The 25,101-nt window shown below is 31.8% G+C and overlaps 1 protein-coding gene and 2 non-coding genes across 4 annotated transcripts in view; 1 reads left to right on the top strand and 2 right to left on the bottom strand.

Annotated features, from left to right (window-relative positions):
* Positions 1-5,996: 5,996 nt before the first annotated feature.
* Positions 5,997-6,068, bottom strand: Trnae-cuc (transfer RNA glutamic acid (anticodon CUC)). The gene has a single exon. It is a non-coding gene; the product is annotated as a tRNA-Glu (tRNA).
* Positions 6,069-8,041: 1,973 nt separating this feature from the next.
* On the bottom strand, positions 8,042-8,113 carry Trnae-cuc (transfer RNA glutamic acid (anticodon CUC)). Its single transcript has one exon. It is a non-coding gene; the product is annotated as a tRNA-Glu (tRNA).
* A 2,238-nt stretch (positions 8,114-10,351) lies between these two features.
* LOC126769932 (rho GTPase-activating protein 21) overlaps positions 10,352-25,101 on the top strand; it is a 310,744-nt gene continuing 295,994 nt past the window's right edge. The window contains exons 1-2 of one of the 2 annotated variants that reach the window (XM_050488935.1): positions 10,352-10,661; positions 11,879-12,084. In XM_050488935.1, the coding sequence (XP_050344892.1) occupies positions 12,042-12,084 (43 nt within the window). In that variant the 5' untranslated portion in view covers positions 10,352-10,661; positions 11,879-12,041. The remainder of the gene's footprint in view (positions 10,662-11,878; positions 12,085-25,101) is intronic. The other variant, XM_050488936.1, reaches the window with a different exon arrangement.

Raw genomic sequence — 25,101 nt, 5'->3', positions numbered from 1 at the left:
TTGTGTATATATTACCAATTGCAATAGTCACGGCGATCGGTTCAATAACACCATCTAGTAGTGAGTGACAACAGTCTGTAGTACAAAAACCTTCTCCACGAAAAGTCCGATTATCAGGTTTAGGCCAAAAGGCTTTATAAGTCTAAACTAGTTAGTGAAGATTTTGAAGGTATTGAAGAAAATCCCGAAGCCCGTATCAGGATTGGATAAGCCCAATAAAGATAACCCCACTCTCTCTCTCTCCTTGAACGGAGATGTGACATCTTTCATAGTGATCGGTCAATCAGTCGGAATCTATTAAGCAGATATGCCAACATATATTTTAATGTGTATTTATGTCTAGTAAACATTTTATTCAGTATATAGGTAAATGAAGCATTTTAATGTCTGGTTACCTCAAAACATATTTGATGTAACAATACTCGCCTTGTTCTCTGAAATTAGCAGAAATAATTTACTTAAGTCTTGCTCAATTCCTCGTTTCATGGAAATCTCAGCTTGTTATAATTCCCACTACTTTGTAATATCCGTTACTTTTTCGTAATTCGCAATAGTAGATTTTATAACTCAGATACTTTTAAAATCGTTGCGTCAAAAACAGCCTTAAATAGGCGTACAAGATAGCAAGCAATGTGTTCACCATTGCGGCGACTTTTCACTTTATTAATACCAGTTTTTCGGGCTATTTTGTATTCAGTAGCGATCTACCGCGTCCGTGGCCCGTTTAAAGGCGCCTCATTACTTTTTATCGATTTATATATATATTTTTAAAAATTAACATTTTTAAAAATTATTCTTACTAAAATTGCTTCTTTAGTATCGTCGAATATAATTAGTCGAACCGGTCGAATACGTGAAACCAAACTTTATGAAATCATTTAAAAGTATAATAATTTTAAATGCAATCAAATCTCTGATAATATTATTTACTTATAACGATTTAGTGTAATCACGCAAGCAAGTATAACTTTAATAGTCCATTTTGTTTTGATGTTGATTTTATGTGACTGTACAATAGCAAGGTCTTTTATTTCGTGTTGGTTTGTTCTGTTCTAGTAGTAGCTACTAGTTTCATTATGGCTAAGATTGCCTCACAAGCAGCTATTGCGAAGGAACGTAAATTGTTGCTCTCCGCTCCTGGAATAGCTTATTTTATCGAACGGGTTCGATGTCCGCGTAAGGTGTCCTTTGACTTTTGTTTCATTCAGATCGTAATAATTTTTTTCTGGCTTTGGGTATGTTTTTCAGCTAACAAAGATCTTGATATTAATATAAAAAGTAAAACAAAATGTGGGTCTCACATTATTGTCCAGTTAGCGAGGATACAGAACGTACATCTATAAGTGCAATGATGAAGTTATGTTGCCCTGATGGTGATTGATCACTTGCCTTTACTGCACAATATGATGACAGGACCATTGAGAATATTGTCGAAGGACTTAAACATGTCTCTCATTCTATGGCTTAAGCTTTTAAGGGAAAACGACAATGAGCATTGTTGTGTTGCGCCGGAATATCTATTGCGTAGGCGGTTACTGGTTAATTTTGTTGAGTCAGGCCTGCATAGAAATCTTGCTGCCGAATTCATTTTATTATAAAGCGTCATTAACGTAACTTGATATAAATAGGATATAGGTAATATTAACGCGTAAATTCTTATCCATTTGACTTATTACTTACTTATACTTATTGATACAGATATATTAATACGTAATCGCATTTATAATATCAGAAACTGTATGAACATTCTGAAATAGGTTTTCATAATAATCAGAATCCTTTAAAAAATACATTGTAAGCTGAAAATAATGATAATAAAGTTGATATTCTAGACAACTACAACTTTTACAACTTTATTTAAATGTTGTTAATTTTGCAAAAGCGACGACCCTGTTTCACAGTCATTGGTTTGCAATGGGGCCAAAGGAAATGCATTCAACTGGGCCCAATTGAGAGTTATTTCACTTATCCTGCCTTTCAATGATGCCAACACGATACATGGCTAATTTCACAACGATACAAGCTGATCAATTAAGTGCTATTGACGTCTAGATTGCCCGTCTTAAGTTTCTACTTCGATCTTGCAAATCTTAAATATCACAAGGCTTGGAAATGAAAGTAATTCGCTAATAATCTTAAATTATCTGTGGTGCAGTATCGTTTCTTACACGAATGGCGTTTAAAACATGGCATTTGTTGATAAAAAGGTGTGACGACAGCTAGCCGTAAATGGGGAGAAATGGTAGTTCGTAACCGCTGACCAGAGACGTGTGACCTTTAAGCCATATGAGTAAGGGTAACTGTCCATCTTCTATCCATCGAAGCGATGATATAGCATTTATCGCAAAATATACAGTTTATTTGTATTTGAATTAAAAAAGAAAAGAAAAGTAGTATCAAAGTAAATGAAGTCATCAAAGCTCAGCTTTGTATAGCGCTATACTTTAAGTGGATGGTCAACTACGTGAGCATGGTGGTCAATGGTCATATCTCCATGAAAGGTATATTTTAATATATGCGGAGAAAGTGAAAACCTTTTCCGTTAATGATGGAACAATAACATTCTTTACCATCTTTAGTGAATATGCTCCGCGATTTGCATACGCATATTTTACATTGTTTTTTATTATGTTTTTTATTATATTTTCTCGGAGTTGATAAGTATAATTATACTTTTTTAAATTTTACGACAGACTTGGTGGTAGGACCTTGTACAAGGCCGTCTGGGTAGGTCCGTTCACTCACCATATATTCTAACCACTAAATAGTAATTGTATTGTTGTATTCCGGTTGGAAGGGTACGGGAGCTAAAATATCTACAAGCATAAGGGACATCTTAGGGCGCTGTTAGGAATGGTCAATATTTCTTAAGGCGCCATTTTCTGAGTAGTAGTGACCACTTACCAATAGGTGTCCCATCTGCCCGTCCAACTAACATATATATGACTTATATAAAAAAACTGAATAGGATTGCCCCGAAATTTTATATTCGTATAATTTATACAATATCTCTCAGACACATGAGGAATACATAACAAAGTTCGTCTTATGAACTAAATAAAACATTTGTCAGATTAGTTGCCGATTAAGGTTACTATTCCGCTGATTAAGGTCGTAGCTTGAAGTTATAGAATTATTACACCATTCTCAATATACAGCCTATTTCGTGCTAAAAAAATCTCTAAATCGGTCTGCTAGTTGCAGAATTTAATAATATCAGAACAACTTAGTCAGAAAAATAGACTAGTGCTATTACAAAAAGGCTTAAGTGTCATATCAATAACAATAAAATAATACGATATACATTTAGGAAGTTTATGTTTAACTGGATAATATTTCCGTGGGGAGCGCTGCGGTCGGAAGTCAGTTCCTTACTGTAATTCTAGTACAGTCAACAACACTGGCTTATCAAACTGAAATAGCCCTTAAAATTATCAGCATAAGATCAGATTTGCTATCAACGGTCGATCATCGTACAATCCGCTCGTGATACCAATTTATTATTCGTCTCATTTGAATGGTTATGTTCTTGAAGATTTTCTGTTATACAGCAGCACGTTTCGACCTTCATAATATAACTATAACTGTTCCTTTAATTGTCTAAATATTATCGTCTAATATCATAGACGTTTTTAACAACTCTTAATAATAGACTTTGAAATCTTAACAACTTCCTTAACGCTTGATATTCTATAATAAAAGTTTCGGGGCCAGACCTTATTTTCTATTGAAATCCAATCATGTAATTATGTAAAAGTATAAAAGCATACTTAAATGTATATTACAAACTCAAATATCGAATGTAACTATTGTAACTATTCAAATTTCGAATGTCAATTTTTTATGAAACAGAATAATAATTATGATAACTAAGGAATGTAATTGTTTCAATCGTTGTGTCCGGTTATCGATCGGTGGTAGGCGTTGATTAATTATTTCCGAAATGAGTGAAAAAAATAATTGATCAATATAGATACTCGTACATGCGAGTGCGTATGTGCTTACATGGGTGTGGGTACATTTGTGTATGTGTGTATGAAATGTAATCGAATTTTGTTATATATTAAAATAAAAAAGGCCTGATTGTAATTTAATTCTCTTCTCCATAAATTTAACATATTTAATTTAAGATTTAATTATAAGAGAAAAAGTTCTCAGTGGAATCTATTGAAAATCTAATTAAGCTTTATTTATTAAATATAAACTGGTAGGAAGTTTATATAAAAAATTGTTTTTAAAATATTATAATCATCCCTTAATAGCAAAATTGAACTCTCGAAACCTCAAAAAATACTTATTATAAATTTGACTCATATTAAAATCAAAATTGTGATTTGCACCACATTATTTAATGTCTGTTATATATTTACAAAGCGCTGAACCAACGCCATAGTTCCATTGTTTTGTTATCAGTGTTCATATCGCTTATCAGTACAACATATTCCGCCAAATATAGCACTGTAGCGTGAAGAAGTAAGACATATTGTAAAATTACAAACAGACCATTTATTGCTACCGGATAAGTTATATCAGATAAGAATACAAAATATCATATGAAAATATATCCGTGAACATCTTATTTTACTTAATAATATTTAAATATGTAAATTTTCTTTTGTAAAAGCTCACAAACGTCTTTTTTTAATTTAGTACTTCCCTTAGTGGTAGGACGTTGTGCAAGCCTGTTTGGGTAGGTTACTGAATATTGTCGTGTTCCAGTTTGTAGGGAGAATGAGCCAGTAAAGAAGGGCCATCTTAGTTCCAAAGTTTGGTAGGGCATTGGTAATGTAAGGAATGGATAAAAAAATTTACAGCGCCAATGTATGTGCGCCGTCCAAGGGACAGTTGTGACCGCTTTCTATTAGGCGGCTGAATTGGCCGTTCGCCTATTTTATAAAAAATGTGTACTATATAGGAAATTTGATTATAAGTAGTCATCTTTGCTTAGATATGGGAAATATAAAATCACGTCAATCGCAGGACTTCAAGTAATATATATTATATATATATTATATATATATAATATATATATATTATATATATATATAATATATATATATTATATTTTATTACTTGAAGAATAATGTATCAAGTTATTAAATATATATAAATTATACATAACCCTAAATTTAAGATTCAATGATAGAATTAAATTACAATAAATCAATCATACATATAAATCCATAAAAAAAATACAATATATAAAATGTACACAACTGATTGATGACGCCATCGTGCCCAAGGTTCTCAACCAATTAAGTTAAATGTCCTGATTAGTAGCTACAGGATCAACTTGTTCTGAAGCATCCATAACGTTTGAAGGCACGTGGCGCCATCTATAAATATTCCAATCTTAGGTAAGATTTAATTTTAAACTGCTAATTCTTCGGATAGATTTGACATACTTTAATAATTAAATACATTAAGGATTTCCATAAATATATACAAATAAAGAAATACGTATAAATTAATTTATTCTTTTATATTATTATACGCTCCGAACTATCGCAATTCTTTTAATGATATACTTATAAATAATCTTTACATAATACATATTAGTGTTAATATACATGTATACTTAATTTATTAATAGACAGTTGCAATATTTGCCGGATGTTGCCGAATCAGAAACATAGAATGACAAATTTATCTTTGCATTTTCACCGATTAAATTACGCAATTATGTTAATTAAATATAAATATTTATTTATATATCCTGCACGAAAATTAACGAATACTTTATGAACTGGTTGTTATAAAATGCGAAAAACACTCAAATTTATACCATGTGTCGTTGCCATTTAATGCAATTTTAATTTAAAAAAAAAACGTAATATACTTTATCGTGGTACATTACAGATAATGAAACCAATAAAAAAGATTACGTAAACTAAAATACGCAATGTGCTAAATTTTATGTAAAATGACGAGTCGATAAAAGCAATTAAAAAATGTATTAATGAACTAAATTAATATATATAAATTGAAAATATAAATTCCGATACCGGGAATCGAACCCGAGCCTCCTGGGTGAGAGCCAGGTATCCTAGCCACTAGACCATATCGGATTGATAAGATGTGCTTGAAATATAACATCTGTTATTTAAACAAATATTTTATCTGTTACGTAATGATGCTTTTAAGCGTCAAAACACAAAACTGCGTATCAGCTCGATGCGAATTCGTAACATAGCTGCGAGCCGAATTACTGCAATGCGATTTCGTGCGGCAAGGCGTCTCAGTACTATGGTTACCCGAATCATATATTACATATTTATTTACACCACCTAAGAATCAATTGTCTAGTTCTTACGATTCTACGCCATGCGAGCTCGCACATTTTGTTTCGGCTTTATCAAAACACCGCAAATCGTATTATCAATTTTTTTCATCTACGTACTTTGTTATTCTTACTAACCCGTTACTATTTAAGTTACACATGTTGACTATTATGAAAATAAATGTTACGCGCGCTCAACTCAGCAGGTGATAAAAAGGATACGTTTTACCCTTAAAACGTTTCATTTTAAAATATTACGCGTTAATATGTTATATATACATAGTAGTTCATACATGTCTACATAATTCCTGTATACATATATACTTACTTGTATTAGCCACCTAATAAAATGTGTATGTACAATGTAATTAAAAAACACAATAAGAACAAACTACAACTAAAAACTACAAAGAAATATTATTAATTATTTAAATTTGGAATGGTGATAAATCATAATCTAGGTTAATCACAAATTCATTGCATGCTTTTCTTAAATCTTTGAATTAATGTCCTGTCCAACTCTATATATACTCAATGTAATGTGTCTTAAAAAAGACGCTTCTGTCTCTATGTATAAACATATGTTATACTTTATTTTATAGAGTTAGCGCGTTGTTAAATGTGTGAACAAATATTAAACTTAATAGATGCAATATTTACCTCGCCCTTTTTATCTGTGACCCAAAGAGATAACAGTCCGCAAACAAATAACTTTTAGTGCAACTGTGTCTATCTCTTTCGTCGTAGAATAAAAGCTGACTAGTTTGACAGGGATGGTATTTTCCAATGATAAGTTGTTATCGCTCGCTTGTTGTCAATACTCCGTATTTTTCAGGTAAATTCTCTTAAATAGGGTAAAGTACATTCAATTACGAAAATATGAAATCATCAATACGTTTAATTTCTCAGAAAGCCTTGTTCTGATTTGCATTTAAAGTTTTGAATAGAATTCGAATTTTAAAAATCTTTCTTTTCTTTATTATGCTCGTTAATATTCTACAAACGTATTCAGCAATGATTTTAAACGTTAACGTATTTAAAGATGTATTTCTTGCGTTTCGCGTTATTTAACGAATGTTTTGCAATTTAATCAGAACATTTATAATTTCCACCAAACGTAATAAGGAGTCTAGCCTCTATCTCTCATCATAGTCAATATTTCGAAGACGAAAGTTGCTCGTGGATCGGATAAAGTTGTAACTCCATTCCTGGCAGGTCAAAGGACCGTCTATTTGGAATTGTTTACGACTCGCCGTTCACGGGCAATAAAGAGTTGCCTAGCACCCATTGTGACCGCATAACACTCATAGCTGGGAGGAATGCCCTTATGTTCTGAGCTACTTAAAATAAATTATAACGTTAGCGTTATGATCACTAGACTTAAACTATCGAAGTTCGACGAAGATTGTCAACGGCTATAATGTATAGTTAAAAAAGAGGATGTTAGAATAGTGTTTTTCGGTTCACTTGTTTCAATAAATATGTGCAAATATTGCTTAAGCATTGTTATTTTTGTAGATTCGTCAAAATTTACGCAAAAACTTTCCAATAGTTGTTTACTGTAATAACAAAGGCAAAGATATTTTTCTGTCTTTTTTTTTTTTCTAAAAGTACACTCAATTAATTCAGTAATTAATAGGTAAATATGTATATACATATATAATATGTTCTAAGAATAACTAGGTTTACCGAATTAAATTTACCAATAAACATCTTCGATTGGTGCATTCGTTCACCAATTAAAAACTAAAAAAATTATAATTCCGATACCGGGAATCGAACCCGAGCCTCCTGGGTGAGAGCCAGGTATCCTAGCCACTAGACCATATCGGATGATACGTTAATCACTAAAATACGTGATAACATTAGCACGAACATATAAGCATGTTAACAAAACACATCCTGGTGTTACTGACAATTGTCATGACCCAAATATTCTAAAATAGGTTATTTTGTAGGAACATTTTAGAACAGTGTGAAGTAATATAGGAAGCAGCAAGGACACATCAACTTCACCATTGTAACGAGATAAAGTTGGACTTCGTACTTTTAAATTAATAAATAAGGCATATTACTCAACACAAGATTATATAGATAATAAAACGTGGAGTTAGTACTTGTTGACATTCAGACTACAAATTATCGTTTTTATTCTTAATCGCTTTTAAACTCTACTCCTCCGCAAAATAAGTTGACCCGTCAGAAATTATTTACAAATAGCTTCGCAAATACTGTTTTATGGAATAAAAGCATAATAAAACTACCAATACTACTAATACTACCAATATAAATTAATGATAACTAGTTTATCGGAGTGCCTAAATTCAAATATTAGATAAACGGCTATTCAGTTAGTAGTATAAAATTTACTCTGTATAAATTCATAATAAAATTTTATAAATATAAATATTTTAGTTTTTTCCGTCCTGAGATTGCATGGAACTTTTCTGATGCAGGTAACGATAGAATCAATGGAAAATTATTTATTACGACGAATAAACATTAACCGGATGTTTTGTTAACGTTAAACCAAATAAACAACGGGCCAACATTACGTCTAATGTTCGAATGTTACCCTAACAACACATAGAAGAAATTCTCGAAAAATAAAACAGCTATAAATTATCCCACCTGCGTATTTCAATGGCAGAACGAATAAACAAAAGGTACCATAGGAACGCTGTTACTTCTACTTAGATGATTTCGCCCTGAAAAGAATTATGTGTCTGCTATAACTCATTGAATCCTACGTTATTTCGAATTCCTCAGCGGAAAAATCTTACTGATATTTTATAATCAGTTATGCGTTCTCAGTATTCTTAAAATACGAGTTTTCATACTGACGAAAGAGAAATTTAGAATGCTTTATGAGCAATAAAATGTACAATGATACAGTGCCGGAATAGATAGCTTTCCGGAACGAACTAAAAATGTTGCTCGATAGATTTGATATAGGGATTAAACCCGGGAACGCGTAGTTTAATGAATCACAGAATCTTGTAAGGTGATTTTTTGCAGCTTATTTGTTTCAATACGAAATAATATCTCGAATATCGTTATTTACTGCAAAATCCAGACGAAGACTTGTGCCAAAAAATTGGCATTCCCGAGTGTGTCTAATTAAATTGTCTTTCCGTATCATACCTGACCCAGATTTCTTGAAATTAGCGTTCCGATTTTAAATATTATTTTTTTAATATAAGACTCAGGTAATTACGTGTAGAGCTTGCAACGTAACGATTATTATGTGATTTAAACAACTAAAGAAAAATATTTTTAAAGTGTTATTCAAAGATATTCGGTTACTTGTTATTGTGATCGATGAAAAAAAAGGTTTGCTTTTGTTAGATGTGAAATGCCGTAGCTTATTTTAAGTATTGTGCACTCATTGTTTTAATTTTAGATGTCAATTGTCAGGAACCTGAATTACAAATGTCGATGCCAAGTGTACTCTATTGTTACGCTCAATATTGATTCATCTCAATAAATGTATTTTTATATATTACGTTGTAGAAAGTAAAAATAAATTTTTTAAATCATTTAGAATATTGAATTGAATTAGAAACTTATCAAATTCCTGGTAGAGATTCCTGTTCACGAAGGAACACCATTAACTAATTTTTATTTGTAAACTGTCATCAGAAACGTTATTGATATCGCGCCCACCTTGCAAATTGATGACGTGGCCGCTGGTCGATGAGAATGATTTAAGAAATAATATCGAACACCTGTTTAGGTGGGCGGCGCAGAGAAGGACATCGTTTAATCGCCGTGTAAAATATTACCTGTTGCATATTTGGAAAACGAGACTATGATAAGCCAATAGCTGACCTTTTAAAAATACTCTGAAATATATTGTTTTGAAGTTGTTGACTATTTGACATCACCTAAACCGTAATGTTATAGCAAGGACAACATGATTCAGCGGGGATGGCGTTAATTTCTGTTTCCGTTGTGACCTGATGCAGTCATAAGCATTGGCATGCCATACGTTGTGCGAATTCTACGACCCCCTGTCTGTGTAAATTTATAAATAATCCCGGTACGCCAGTGGCGGCGGCGGTGTGGCGGACCGCGGACGGCGCGGGCGCGCTACCCGTGATGGAAGACCGACGGGATCCACTCCGATGGTCTATATCGATATTGCCAATACTTTCGAGTTGAAGATTTAAGTGGCAACTAAAACAAAATACGAGTGCTTAATATAATGAACTTTATGCATTATTGTGAATGGACAATTGTTTATAAGTGATATGACAGTGTTTAATTAAGTGCTCTTGTGTTTACTGGCTTTCTTGAAGAATTTTATTTCAAATAGGGAGATGTATAGGAGGATTTAGTTTGATAAGAAAATGCTTTCTTTTTCACGTCGATTTGAGATGTAATTCAGTGTACTTATCATTTCAAATACATGATACAGAGCATAATTAAAGGAACACATATAACAGGAACTTCTTTTGTGATTAAACACCAAAGTCCTTATTTAAATCTAAATCTTGATTGTTCTTAAATATTTGAAATATTCACTTGCTTATTACAATTCTGATGAATAGTGTTAATGTGACGGAATACTACATTTTATATTTAACTCTAAGTTAAAAGACAGTTAGGCAGTTGTCCATAAATACATCGAGACAGTCAAGTATGTCACTAATGCTGTCTTCCGTGCTGTACACATACATCCATTATATAGATTTACATTGAAGCAGACACTTTTTTCTTTCTTTTCGAGTATTTCAATGTTGTTTGTAACTAGTGGTCCCGCGAGAGCTTTTATGTTTGTCTAATTTTACTAAACCATTCACCCACGTCTAATTAGTGTCCACATATACCTGCAGAATGTTATTGGCACGTCTATTTCAAAGCAGTCATGTTCTGACGAATGGTCTGCTCTGGTAATATATTTTCTGTAATTGAATATCAACAGTAAAAAAAATACATGCGTTACACATAAGTTTTCATACATCAATATCAATTAAAGATATAGATGACAAGAATATTAGATTAAAAATTATATGATAGGATTCATCGGCTGTTTATAAATTGATACAAGAATATCTCCTCTGTGTCATGATGTTTCATACTTGACCATATATATATTATGTTAAATGTGTTGATTTGGTCAGTGGAACATCTCATAATTATAGTTTTAGTAGGCGTCTACGTAGGGCTTCATAACGATACGTATAACCTTGTGCATGTTATTTTATCATTTAGTTTATGTAACTTTTTGTATCACGCTCTCTTTCGACATTTGTTCATTTATCTTTGTCAGATCGTGATATTTCGTTTTTTGTTGTCATCTTTTTTCATTGATGATTTATTCTAACCGTTAAACATTGCATTCTTCGTACTCAGTGGTTTGTAAAAGTGTACGAAGTAATTGCTAACAGATAGTTACGCAAATCTGATTGATGATAACGATCCAGCTGTTAATACCGTTACTTCAATTTGGCCACCGTCTGGTTCAAGCGAAGGTCATTCAACTCCCGATTATTGTAAAGGAAGACATTTGTAGTTTTTTTTTTCATGTTTGCCTTTTATGCTTCAAATTTATATTGACTCACTTGTGGTATTTATCGTTTTGTTGCTGAGCAGATCGTGATATACATATTTACATGGGTAATAGTTATGATTTGATGGATGAACACTTCACATTATGGGAAATATAATGCAGTTACGATGTTCATTTTTATCAAGCTATGTGAGGCTAATATGAGCAAATTATAGTGCCAAGGAGTATAAAGAACAATCAGTAAAAATGATACAAGGATTGCTGGAATCGCTCTACAAAATCTATGCAGGTAAATATTTTAAATTTAATATTTCATATTACTATCATTATTCTCCTCAAAAGGAGATGACATCTGGGCCCAACTGTGGGACATTTATAAGCTGTTTCTTATTTACTTTAGTCATAATAATTGCCACATCAAAACTATAGAGAATTGGTGGGGGAGGTCCTTATCTAGATGACGACGACATTTTGTAATAAGTCTTACACTGAACAGCAAGTTAATTTAATACTTATCATCCAAGACAAATTTAAATGAAATACGAAGAAATTATTTCAATTATTATTTGATATGTAACACTCGCAATAAATATCGACTGTAATTCAAACACGATTGCCAGTGATGTCGAATATTGTAAGTTTTTCACAATCTGATTAGTTCTTTTTTAGATTGCGAGTTATATTTATAAATTATTCTTGAAGAAAATGTTTTAAAAGAGTTAAGATAAACAGTCAAATGTAAACAATTACCACGTGTGATGGTTTCGTATTCTCTTCAATGATTTTTATTTGTTACCATTTACCCGTTAATGTTTAAATTTTTATAGTTTTGCATTATTCATGAATTCGTTGGCTTTTTGTATGCAAACCATCCATCTCCATCTATTATTATGAGATGATTTATTCTCAAACGTTCTGAACTAGATGACCCCGAGGCGTCTGTTCTATTTAATCTGATGTAGTCAAGATCATTGACAGCCATGATGCGTTTTTTCATTGTATAGTTCGTAATATGATTGGCAATAGTTTAGTAGACAGCATTACCGGTAATAAGGCTTGGTGCAGACCCGTCTGGGTACCACCCACTCATCGGCTATTCTACTACTAACTGGTTTAACTTTTTATTGCTGAAAACAGAACGTGGTATAAACTCACTTAGAAGTTTAGCCAGTGAAATAACGTATTACCGAGACGAAGGGCATATCTTTATCCCATCATCATCTCAGATCCTGAAGTTAGATACGCATTGACATCTAAGAAGTGGTTAATACTTGTTAGTGCCTGTATTTATGGTCGGAGGTAATTAATTACCATCAAAAGATTCATTCGCTAATCTATTTTCCTAAAATAGATTTAAATAAAAAAACATACATTTTCGTAAAAAGAAACGTTTTGTTTTTAAGTAGCCGATCATGTTGAGCTTAATGAATTATATATAATAAAAACAGTTAATAAATTAGATTATTAACATAAATACTATGGCTGAAGAACTATTTCGATCGTCTTTATAATTTTATTATATACTAATCCGGATTAGTTTCGTAATTAATAGAGAAATGATCGACATGTTTTGAAAATACTGCGGTTCTCGTCATCATAGAACGGACGCGTCGAAATAACACTTAAGTTATAAAACTTGATTTAAACGAGCTCCGGATTAGTTTGCAATATTATTAATAGTAACAGTTTCTTTATTAATAGGCATTACTGGCATCATTACTTCTCCAGCTGAAAAAAGAGGTTAGATTGCATGGCTATTGCACCATCCTGGTGTTTAAGAGTTGATAGGTTAATGTGCCTCGGGAAGCACGTAAAGCCATTGGTCCTCTGTCTTAAATCTCTCCGGTCGTGTCTGCAGTTTAATCAGATTATGAGAGTAAGGGAATAGAGAGTGCATGTGCAAACACAATCAACATAGAAATGTGGCTATTTACCGAACTCCTTTTTTATAGAATAGGAATGCGGACGAGCATATGGGTCAGCTGATGGTAAGTGGTCACCAACGCTTACAGATTAAGCATTTTAAGAAATGTTAACCATCGCTTACATCACCAATGCGTAACCAACCGTGGGAACTAAGATGTCCCTTGTGCCTGTAATTACACTGGCTCACTCACCCTTCAAACCGGAACACAATACCAAGTACTGCTGTTTTGCGGTAGAATATCTGATGAGTGGGTGGTACTTACCCAGACGAGCTTGCACAAAGCTCTACCAGCAGTAGAAAGTCCTTGCTCTTGATGGGAGCACTTCATCTATTACATCTAGTTCAACATCACAGTTACTAAATGTAGCTTTCGTTCAAAATCATTGTGTCAGTTGAGTTTTCTAGAACTTTGTAATATCGATACTTTGTTGATACCTTATTTTTAAATAAAAATAATAATTTATTATACGCATCAACTTTACCTAGAATTGTAAGCCGTATTCAATTTTTCTTTCATAACAGTAACAGCCTGTTAATGTCCCACTGCTGGGCTAAGGCCTCCTCTCCCTTTTGAGGAGAAGGTTTAGAGCTTATTCCACCACGCTGCTCCAATGCGGGTTGGTAGAATACACATGTGGCAGGATTTCAATGAAATTAGACACATGCAGGTTTCCTCACGATGTTTTCCTTCACCGTCAAGTATGAGATGAATTATAAACACAAATTAAGCACATGAAAATTCAGTGGTGCTTGCCCGGGTTTGAACCCACGATCATCGGTTAAGATGCGTGAATCTCACTGGGCCATTTCGGCTTTTTCCACTGGGCCATCTCGGCTTTTTTCTTTCATGGTCATAGTTTATGACACACGCTCACTTTAAATGTATAATTGTATATTTACATATGTACCTCGTATAATTTGTACAACTCTGATATAATTTGTTGCTCTAACGTCATAGCCAAGGGTATCTGTTTTGTGTTCTGTTGTATTATGAAAATCATAGCGTCATATATATTTTTAGTTTTTGACTCAATTTTTTTTAATAGGTTCTTAGCTTAGTTATTGCTGTGTTATATAAGATTATATTTTACTGTCGAAATGTATTTATATATTATATGTAATGTTATATGCGATAATAGTAATAGTAAAATACCTAATTTATTTTAGTGTCTGCCATACCTTTTTAGCAAAACTTTACGCAACAGTAACTACTCTGCCAATTGACGTCACAATGGGACAGCAAATCGTATGTTCGGTTGCTCTGAGTGTTATGACCTGTGAACGCATTGTTTTCATTGACGGCCGATTGCTCTATAAAATACACACACTTTATTACGCTTACATCTCTTAATCGCAAGTTTTACTACCTTTAAACTTTTATAGTAGCTACGATAATGGTTTTAATTTTGTTCGGCGTACTTTAAATGAGCGAAGTGATTCAGTGAGCTTCAACGGGAATATTTCACTGATATAATTTATAAACATTTAATGTGAAACATCTATTGGCGCGCCTTGGGGGTAAGACCGACTCGTATGCCGTAACGGCAAACGGCATTGTGCCATTTTGCGCTGTCATCTTCTCTCTTCGCATCCACTCGCTATTTCATTGTGTGTTTGTTATATATTCGTTGTTATAAATTATAATTATAAGAAAAATAAATTTATTTTATTGTGTAGTATTTATTGTTCGGTTTTCTTTAATTAATAAATAAATCTTTCCATAACCATTTCATGTTTCACATCTGCCGGACGACCGATTAATAAATTGTCGAAAGCCATTTTAATAACATTTAATACTTATTTTATTACTTTGCTTATATCTATTATATCATTGTAATATATTATTATATACATTATATATTGAGATATGTTAATAATGTTATAAATATAAAAAGTTGTTTTTATTATAGTATAGGTTGGCGGACGAGCATATGGGCGGGCCACCTGATGGTAAGTGGTCACCAACGCCAATTGACATTTGCATTGTAAGAAATGTTAACCATTATTTACATCACCAATGCGCCCACTAACCTTGGGAACTAAGACGTTATAGCCGTTGTGCCTGTAATAATACTAGCTCACTCACCCTTCAAATCGGAACACGACAATAACAAGCACTGCTGTTTTGCGGTAGAATATCTGATGAGTGGGTGGTACCTACCCAGACGAGCTTGCATGAAGCTCTACCACCAGTAAATGTTAATCTATACTAATATTATAAAGAGGATAATTTCGTGAGGTTGTAGGGGGTAATCTCTGGATCTACTTAACCGAATTTGAAAATTATTTACCGATAGAAAGTCACATCATTTGTAAGTGTCATAGGATATATATTAACCCTAAAAGTAAAAACATTTTTTCGTGGTAGTAGGATTTGCAAAGTAAGTCGCAGAAAACCGGTCGAACGAAAAAAATTTTTACGAACGCTTCTTAAAGATGATAAATATATGTATGATTGAGTTCTAGAAAAAAGTTGTAGAGCTTGATAATGCCCACAAAAAAAAGTCAGCGACAGCATTTGTCTAACTTTAAGTAACAAAAAGTAGTTTTTTATATTTAAAAAATTATTTAAATCGTTAGGTTTTGTTTATTAGTCATATTATCAACAATTATGAATTCTTATCAAAATAAATAAACTTATCGTATCAAGTGTTTAAAACAAAATACTTTTCCCTTGTACTGCATATAATTTGGAGCAATGGTTAAAGATATACGACATAAGTAATACGAAAAAGTAGTAGTTGATCTATTTCGATTAGACGTTTTTTTTCATATACAAAATTTATATTTAGATAATCTATTTAGAAATAATTGACTTAATTACTAAGGAAATTTTATTTAGATAAAATTCGTTTTTTACAGTTTGTTTTTTGGTTGCATAGTTTAAGAGATAATTTAAAATATCAAATACGCGAGACAATTTTATTAATGTTCGGCCAATCGATCTCAAGTAAATATATTTACCGCCCAAAGATGTGGGCACGGGTCAGCTAATAATGTTATAAATATAAAAAAGTTGTAATAATAAATAAGGAATTTTGTACGTTAAAATGGCAGATTTTCAAGGATTTATGTCACAAACTGAATTCTAAAGCTGGCGAAGCCGCGGTTCTACTAGTATTTATAGACATGTCGAATATGCGAAATACCAAATATAAAAGGAATATTCGAGCCATGCCTGGTAAAGGATAGCCAAGATATATTTCCGAATTTGTTTTAACATATGACTTTTGAAGTGTAGACATTTAACCTTTTAAACTGTAGAGATAATTAAAAAAAATGGTACTATAATTTCTTAAAGATTTAATTAACGATTTTTATTTTATTTTATTAGGATCTCCAACAAGGAATACATATGACAAGCTTTAATGTAATATGCGAGTTATAAATCTATGTGCTCCCTCAGTTACAGGAAAGCACAGCATCCATCACATATAACTAAGTAACAGCTAATATAAATAGTTAAATTAAAATTAAGAACTTAACAAATTTAAAGTTATATGACTTAAAGAACTAAAACAAAAAACAGAACTTATGTTAAATGACTAAAATTTAGAAATAAAATTTGAAAAGATAAAAGTAATACAAAGAATAAATACTAAAGATACTAAAAAAATAAAAGTCTTTAAAGCAATTGAATTACTAATTATGTTTTTGTTTATCGTAAGTAATAAAGATTTATTAAAACGTGTATATTTTAATGAAATGTTTAACAGTGTTGCCAATATAACCGTGACATTTAATTTTTATATTTTTATTGTCAATGATATAGCATATTAAAGTTAAATTTAAATCGTTTTGTAATGCAATCGAGAAGGCTAAATGAGTAATTAAATCTTATATAATTATTTTATTTTATTAATTGTTATTGTGACTTACTGGCTAAGTAATTTACTCAGTTGTTCTCAGGGCGTGGAGGTGATAACTCAACGTCGAATCTTCATCCAATGTCTATATTGGCTCAATGTATCACACTTAATTTTTGATTGTTAAAATCTTTTACAGACATAAAACTTTACACGAGGTTTTAATAAGGTATATATATAGTAATAATCGTAAACGAGTTTCACAAAGTAAAAAATACAGTTGCCAATAACGTTAAAGAATCCAAACAAGCTATAAAATTTTTGTAACAGGTATCAATGAAAAAAAATTTAGCTTAACAACATATCGGGCTTTTAGAACACGTCAATTAAGATATGGACGTCATTCTAATGTTAAATATTACTTTATTTGTCGGAATTAGTGCTAAAAAACGCTGCGGTTCGGCTTTATCTTTGCAATTCTCGGTATATATTATGTATATTTCTTTATTTCATAAAAAATAATTTTTATTATGTTGTATACATATTTGTTTTTTTTATAGGCGATGTAACCATCGCTTACATCGCCAATGCGCCACCAACGTTGGGAACTAAGCTGTTATGTTCCTTGTGCCTGTAACTACACTGGCTCAATCACCCTTCAAACCAAAGCACAACAATACAAAGTACTGCTGTTTTGCGGTAATAATAATATATATAATAATTTATAAACATTTAATGTGAAACATCTATTGGGTGATTGACACCCTTCAAACCAGAGCACTACAATACCAAGCGCTGCTGTTTTGCGGTAGAATATCTGATGTGTGGGTGGGTGGGTACCTAGTCCTACCCAGACGAGCTTGCGCAAAACCGTACCGTCAGTTATATTTATACACTGGTTGTAATGTTTAGTTGCATAAGTTGTTGTTATGTACATATAGTGAAATCGATAGTGACGATGTATTCGTCGCTACCACTATACATAAGTGTCTACATAAACGAAAGAATTTTCAAATCGGTTTTGATAAAGTCGTTATCTGTTGATCTTTGTTTTTTCCGTTAAAATTTAAGTACGATAACAAATTTTACTATGTCAACGACAAATAAGGATTTAAATGCAATAAAATGATCGTTTTCTTATCGTTGTGTATAAGGTATCGATAACAGTTCAACAAACAGACCCAAAGTAAAGTTCTCAAACTGTTTGTCGCGCGATCGTCTCAAGAATCGATAATGCATTATAAAAGTGAATGTCCTTTATCGTTATTAGTAGGCAATTTTATCGATTATTTTACGATGCATGTCACTACCAATGTTTTCACTCTTGTAAATTGAAGGAATAAAAGACAGCGGAAACGAAACTTATATAATAATAATATATATAATAATTTATAAACATTTAATGTGAAATATCTATTGGCGCGCCTTGGGGGTAAGTAAGGGGGTAAGATCGTATGCCGTGACGGCAAACGGCATTGTGCCATTTTTCGCTGTCATCTTCTCTCTTCGCATCCACTCGCTATTTCATTGTGTTCATGGCGTGTGTGTTATGTATTCGTTGCTATAAATTATAATTTTATTATATTAAATTGTTATAAATTACAATTTTATCGATTATTTTACGATTCTTGTCACTATCAATGTTTTCACTCTTGTAAATAGAAGGAATAAAAGACGGCGGAAACGAAACGGAAAGTATGAGCTGTGAATATTATCGATATCGAGAATCGAGAAAGTTTATCGGTTTATTGTTTCTTTTAAGTAGTTACGATTTTTTTATTTAATACTTTTATAACTATTGCCTCTGTAATACATTAGCTTTTATTGTCGATTAAGTAAGTAATGATAAGTTAAGTAATGTCCGTAAATTTTAACAATAAATAAACATTAAACTCGGAAACGAGATAAATACATAAACTGAAAAACACTGTTTTAATTTATTGTTTTAAAATTAACAATCATTAATGTATGCAAATGGCGGCTAGGTGTAACTCGAATATTTATTAGTATGCAGTTGAATTAACTTCGTGTAAATGATTTGTTTTTGAATGGAACCAGTTTTAATATATAATTTAGAAATTAAATATGAATTTCCTTGATCAATTTATTTACACAAGAGCCCTTTGTAAATTTATCTTTTTATGTAAACGGTTATTATATTTCAAAGGTCAGAGGGAGGAGATAAAAACAATGATAAAGTTGCGAATGTTGTAAGAAGAAAAAATTATGACTAATTAAATTCGTGTCAACGACCTTATAAAAGTATGGAACTCGGCGCAGGGTAACTTTCCCGTTGAATTCGAGCGAAACCTTACACAATTCCCGCCAACTTTTTTACTTTTTTTTATTTCGTCCGGTGGCCAATGATCCAGTTGTGGCCAGTTTTGTAACGTTATACGTTCGCCTTTTAGCGATTTTTCGTTAGTGTTGTTAAGCAACAAGTTCAATTCTAGATATTTCTTAATTTACTACAACTAAAATTAATGACATACATGCCATGTTTATTGATTGTGGTGTTATTAATTTTATCTTAATCAGTCTATATTTAAGAAAATAAAAATTATGTTCAAATTACTGTACGTGGTACTTTAGTTAGTTAGTTATGATTTTTATTATCTATTCAGAATTAAATCTATTTGTTATGTATAATTTCGATTTAGAGGTAACAATATTTGAGGCATTGAAATTAATATTTGTTCTTTTTAAAACTATATCGATATAACGATATTCGGGAGCAAACCTAGCAACAAAAATTTAAAACGGTGTATCAAGTCAAGGTCGTGGACGGTTCGAATGCGCGTGCGCAGTTCTCACGGCTGCTCTCGTATCCTTTAATTAACTCGGTCTATATTGTCGTGACGGTAAAATTTTATCTCATTTTTTTTGCTTGGTAATTTAGTTTATATTATGCTGTTAAATTTAATAATAAGTGTTTAAAATTTTAATTAAATATCGAATTGGTTATAAATTTAAAATAATGAAGATTAGGAATATTAATTAATCTTTAATTCGTTTTATTTTAAACATAAAAGATCCTATTATTAAATAGTTTCATATGAATATACGATACAGAATCTTTCATTTAGGAGGTACGTATTGCATTTGGATTCTCTTAGTAAAATGTTTCTGCCTTCAGTATATTTTTAAGTAAAAATTACTATTTTTACTTAAAATTCTTTTAACAATCAAAGTTTTAACGTTTTAAAAAACATTATTTTTATATTAAATCGACAATAACAAAAATGCGATTGATCTATTCACTCTCCATTTGAAAATAAAAGTGGTCTATTAGTTGTTTTACCGCCAGACCTCGATGACTTAGCTGTGCTTCGGTTTGAAGGGTGAGTTAATAAAATAACAAGCACAAGGGACACCTTATAATCCATAGATGGCGATACATTCGCGGTATTAATATGGTGGGGTAACGGTTTTTATTTCTAACACTGGCAATGTTTATAGCTGACTACTGATAATTTTTTGGGCTTTTGCTTAAACCCGTAGAATTTCATCTAAGCAAGTCTAATCACGGTGTTTTCTTTTACCGCTGAGCACGAGATGAATTTTAAACACAAATTATACACCGGGTTTGAACCAGTTTTTTTGTTTTGGCTCTTACTATTAGTTGACCTACTTGCTCATCTGTTTCTTACGAAGAACAAAATATTTAATAAAATATACAATATTCATATCTATCTGATGATGATATTAAAATATGTAACATTTCCCCTTCAATGTCGATTGGATTAGAAGTTTGACGTGAATCCGGATAAACACATACAAATTTCTTTTAATATCAGTTTGTTTTGATAAAATATATTATACATTACAGATACAGATGTAGGCACTAATATACAGTAACATGTATAAATTACTAACAATATCTGTCAACTATTTCTATCCAACAAGTTGTAAAATATAAAGCCCACTCAATGCTTTTCAAAAGCTGACGAGCGATCATCAAAGGCAAGCAGCCGTGACATATAACATTTTCGTTGGATCACATTTTAAATTATAATTTTTTTAACCATTTAACAGAAATTCTGCTATCGGCTTAAGAAATGAATAATTTGAATCATAAGATTAAAATAAAATTGTAATAACATAATTGATATACCTAGATATATTTATATATAATGTATGTTTATTTAACAGTAGTATTATTAACTGGGATTTGTTGGTATTATTGTCTAGGTATTGAAAAATTATATTATTAAATGTGTGAACGTCTGGCATGCTGTGCGTGGGAACTTTTTTTTTTTACTATACTTCTTCACGACAGACGGATAATTTTTTGTCGCCTCGGTATAGTAGTATAGGCAACAGATCCCGAGGTCCTGGGTTGACATTCCAGCACGGGTCAATAAAATTTTATTCTCAGTAACCGCCTAAAGTCTGAAAGTGGCAGATTGTACACTGACGTGCCTCGGAAAGCATTTAAAGCCGTTGTTCTTGCGCCTGATCTCTTTCCGGTCGTGTCGTATTGCTGTCCCTTCGGATTACGAGAGAGGAAATAGACAGTGCAACTGTGTTGCGCACACACTTGTGCACTATAAAATATCTTGCGCAGTTAGCTAATCTCTAAGATTTAAGCCTTGGCCGAAATCGGCCAAGAGGCCATAGAGCCACTATATCTTAAGCCATGAATTTTGTAAGAGTAGAGCAGAGAGTAGTTCGTGAGGGATTTTTTGTTAATCATATTCATCAAACAAATGCGTATACGAAGGGTATACCTATTTACCTTTATGAATATCATCCATAGTGCAAATGTGAGAAGTATTGGCGTGAGGCAAAAACATTTTTTAGTGTAGATCGGATCTATTTTTTAAAACCCTTGTATTATGTTCCTTTCCGATGTATACTCGCGCACATTTCAAACTGAAACACAACATTGTATGGCAGCAGAATAACGGATGACAGTCACTATAGGACATACACAAATAAAAGGAATGATAAGCCAATAAAATATCTATTTAAACCGTGTTAACTTACTATACTCGTGAATAAATTCCCAGACAATATTAAAATTTTCATTATCTCCTTTATTCAACGTTTTACACGACCGAGGTCGCTAGACAAGCTGTTAATATTATAAATGTTGCAATAACAATGTTTGTAATTTGCTTTCAATATCGAACTCACAATAAATAATAATTAATAAACCGTGTATCTTTTGATACGACTGATTTAATTGCGAATTTGACATTTACGGCTATTGTAATAAATACTTCATTAAATGCATTTTTTTTAATGTTGTGATAAGTGTATTGTTATTGTGTTTAGTTTTATTTGAAGAATGTTGTTTAATTTAATTATTTCAAAACATATAATATGACATACGATGTTAAAAAGATGTGTCATTCAAATCTTATGCCTAATGTATATGATGATATAATGTGATTATGTAGATATATATTTTAATATATAATAAAATACTATCTATCTTTACTAATAAACAATAAACTTGAAAGTAACTCTGTTTGTCACGCTGTCACGGTTAAACCACTTAACCGATTTTGATGGAATTTGGTGCGAAACAAGCAAGAACCTCAAAGAAGCACATTGGCTACTTTTTTTCTTAATACCTGCAACTCCCTCCCTTAAACATGCGGGCGAAGCCGCAAGCGAAAGCTAGTGTTATATATGTTTTAAATATGTGCGTGTATTTAGGATTATTCAAGTATTTTAATCTTCGATCGAAAGTTCTGCGATTATTCGCGTGTGCCTTTCTCACCCTTTCCCTAGACCAAGGTATTAATGCAGCATTATTTGAAATAGCGTTTCACGATCACCTCGGGCTGTTGTCTCCTGGCCCGAGTTCCGGTTCAACTGTCCCTTACAGAATTGAGAGGTTCTATGTAATTTACATATAACCTATATTTCATTTAATAGTGTAACAATATATTTGCAATGTGCTTCTTGTGTGTGTGAGTGACTCAGATCGTGTAAATAGTGAATATTTTTATTTCTTTTTTTTCTGGAAAAGGGATATTATATGCATATTGATAATATAAATGTATACAGTAAGCTTATTTGGTAATACCGAGTATTTTACTTCTATCAAATTAGTTTAATGATTATGTACATTCAACATAATTATCACCGACGTATGTTTTTGTAAAATAAATACATCAGATAAACAAATAAGCGTCAATCGCTTCAAATTAGGTTATACTTATAATTATTTTATAATTACCTTATATTCACTTCTAGTTATTGGATTAGACTATTAATATATATATGAACGCTTTGTGCTCTGCAGATTCTTAACAATCTTTTTAACACTTTTTCATTCACTGATCGGTCCATCATTTTTTAACTCAAAATTAACATAATATAATAACTTAGTGGTAGGCTTTCCAGAAATTCCGTCTGGGTAGGTACCACACACTCATCACATATTTTACTGCCAAACAGCAATACTTGTGTATGTGAGTCCAGTGTAAATAACTACAAGCAGCGACAATGTCTATGGGCGGTGGTGACCACTTACCATCAGGTGGCCATTTGACCATTTGGTCAAACATATTTTAAGATATATTTTGAACATGTATTAACTAAATATATTCTCTAGTATTAAATACCAAGATATATGAGGACACTTCATCATGCACATCGTAATATTTAATAGGAAAATTCTATCCTTATAACTTAAGCCATACAAAAATGAGCAAGGTACTAGGTCCTTGTACCAATAACCCCAGCAGCATCACTGACCAGCTTTATGAACGGTTATTGCGTATGTCGTTTGTACTTTCGCGAATAATATGTATGGAATGCATACTGAGCATTGAAAGTTTTAAACAATGTAAGATAAGAATGCTAAAGAGGTTAATTTAATTAGTCAATTTACATTAAAATGTCTACTTAAAATATGAAGAAAATTAGTGAAATTTCATAGTATCCTCCATTTCATTTAAACATCGTATAAGTATTAGACAACAAAGTAATTAAAACTGGTCATAATATAAAAGTTGGTAAGTTATACAATATTTAAAGGCTTATTATGTAAGTAAAATTAAATTAAGTATTTCTAAAATGCCACATTTCTTAATCGACAACAAAGGGCCAGCAATAACCAACCAATATTTCAAAGGGCTATTTAGAAGCGAAATATTTTCGTCATTTGGCTGTCAAAGTCGCGGTCGAAACGCCTCGGGTCAGCGCGTGATGGAATGCCCCAGAATCAACAGCAATTGTTGTTTGTTGTTGCCAAATAACTGTTGTTATAATGTCGTACTGCGCCTGGTTATGGCTGCATTATGTCGTAAACCGTTGTTAGACTTTAGCCGTTTAAATCGATTATAAAAAAATATTAAATAAGTGTATAGTAGATGTATAATAAATATGTATAAAATTAACACATATATTTTAATAAAGCATGATATGGATACATATGTTTTTATTGTAACATGTTTTTAATTACTTTTATTATTTTTTGCAGGTAATCAATCATTCTGTTTCTGTAAAGGATTGGTAAGAGCTATACTGTTATTGCTTAGTAGCAATAACATGTAATCTAATTTGTTTGTTTATTCATTTATTTAAATTAATTTATTTTAACAATATATTCAAT

The sequence above is a fragment of the Nymphalis io genome, chromosome 8 (assembly GCF_905147045.1).
Source record: "Nymphalis io chromosome 8, ilAglIoxx1.1, whole genome shotgun sequence".
NCBI lineage: Eukaryota > Metazoa > Arthropoda > Insecta > Lepidoptera > Nymphalidae > Nymphalis > Nymphalis io.
The sequence above is the reverse complement of the archived record's forward strand: the minus strand, read 5'-3'. Positions and strand labels throughout refer to the sequence as shown.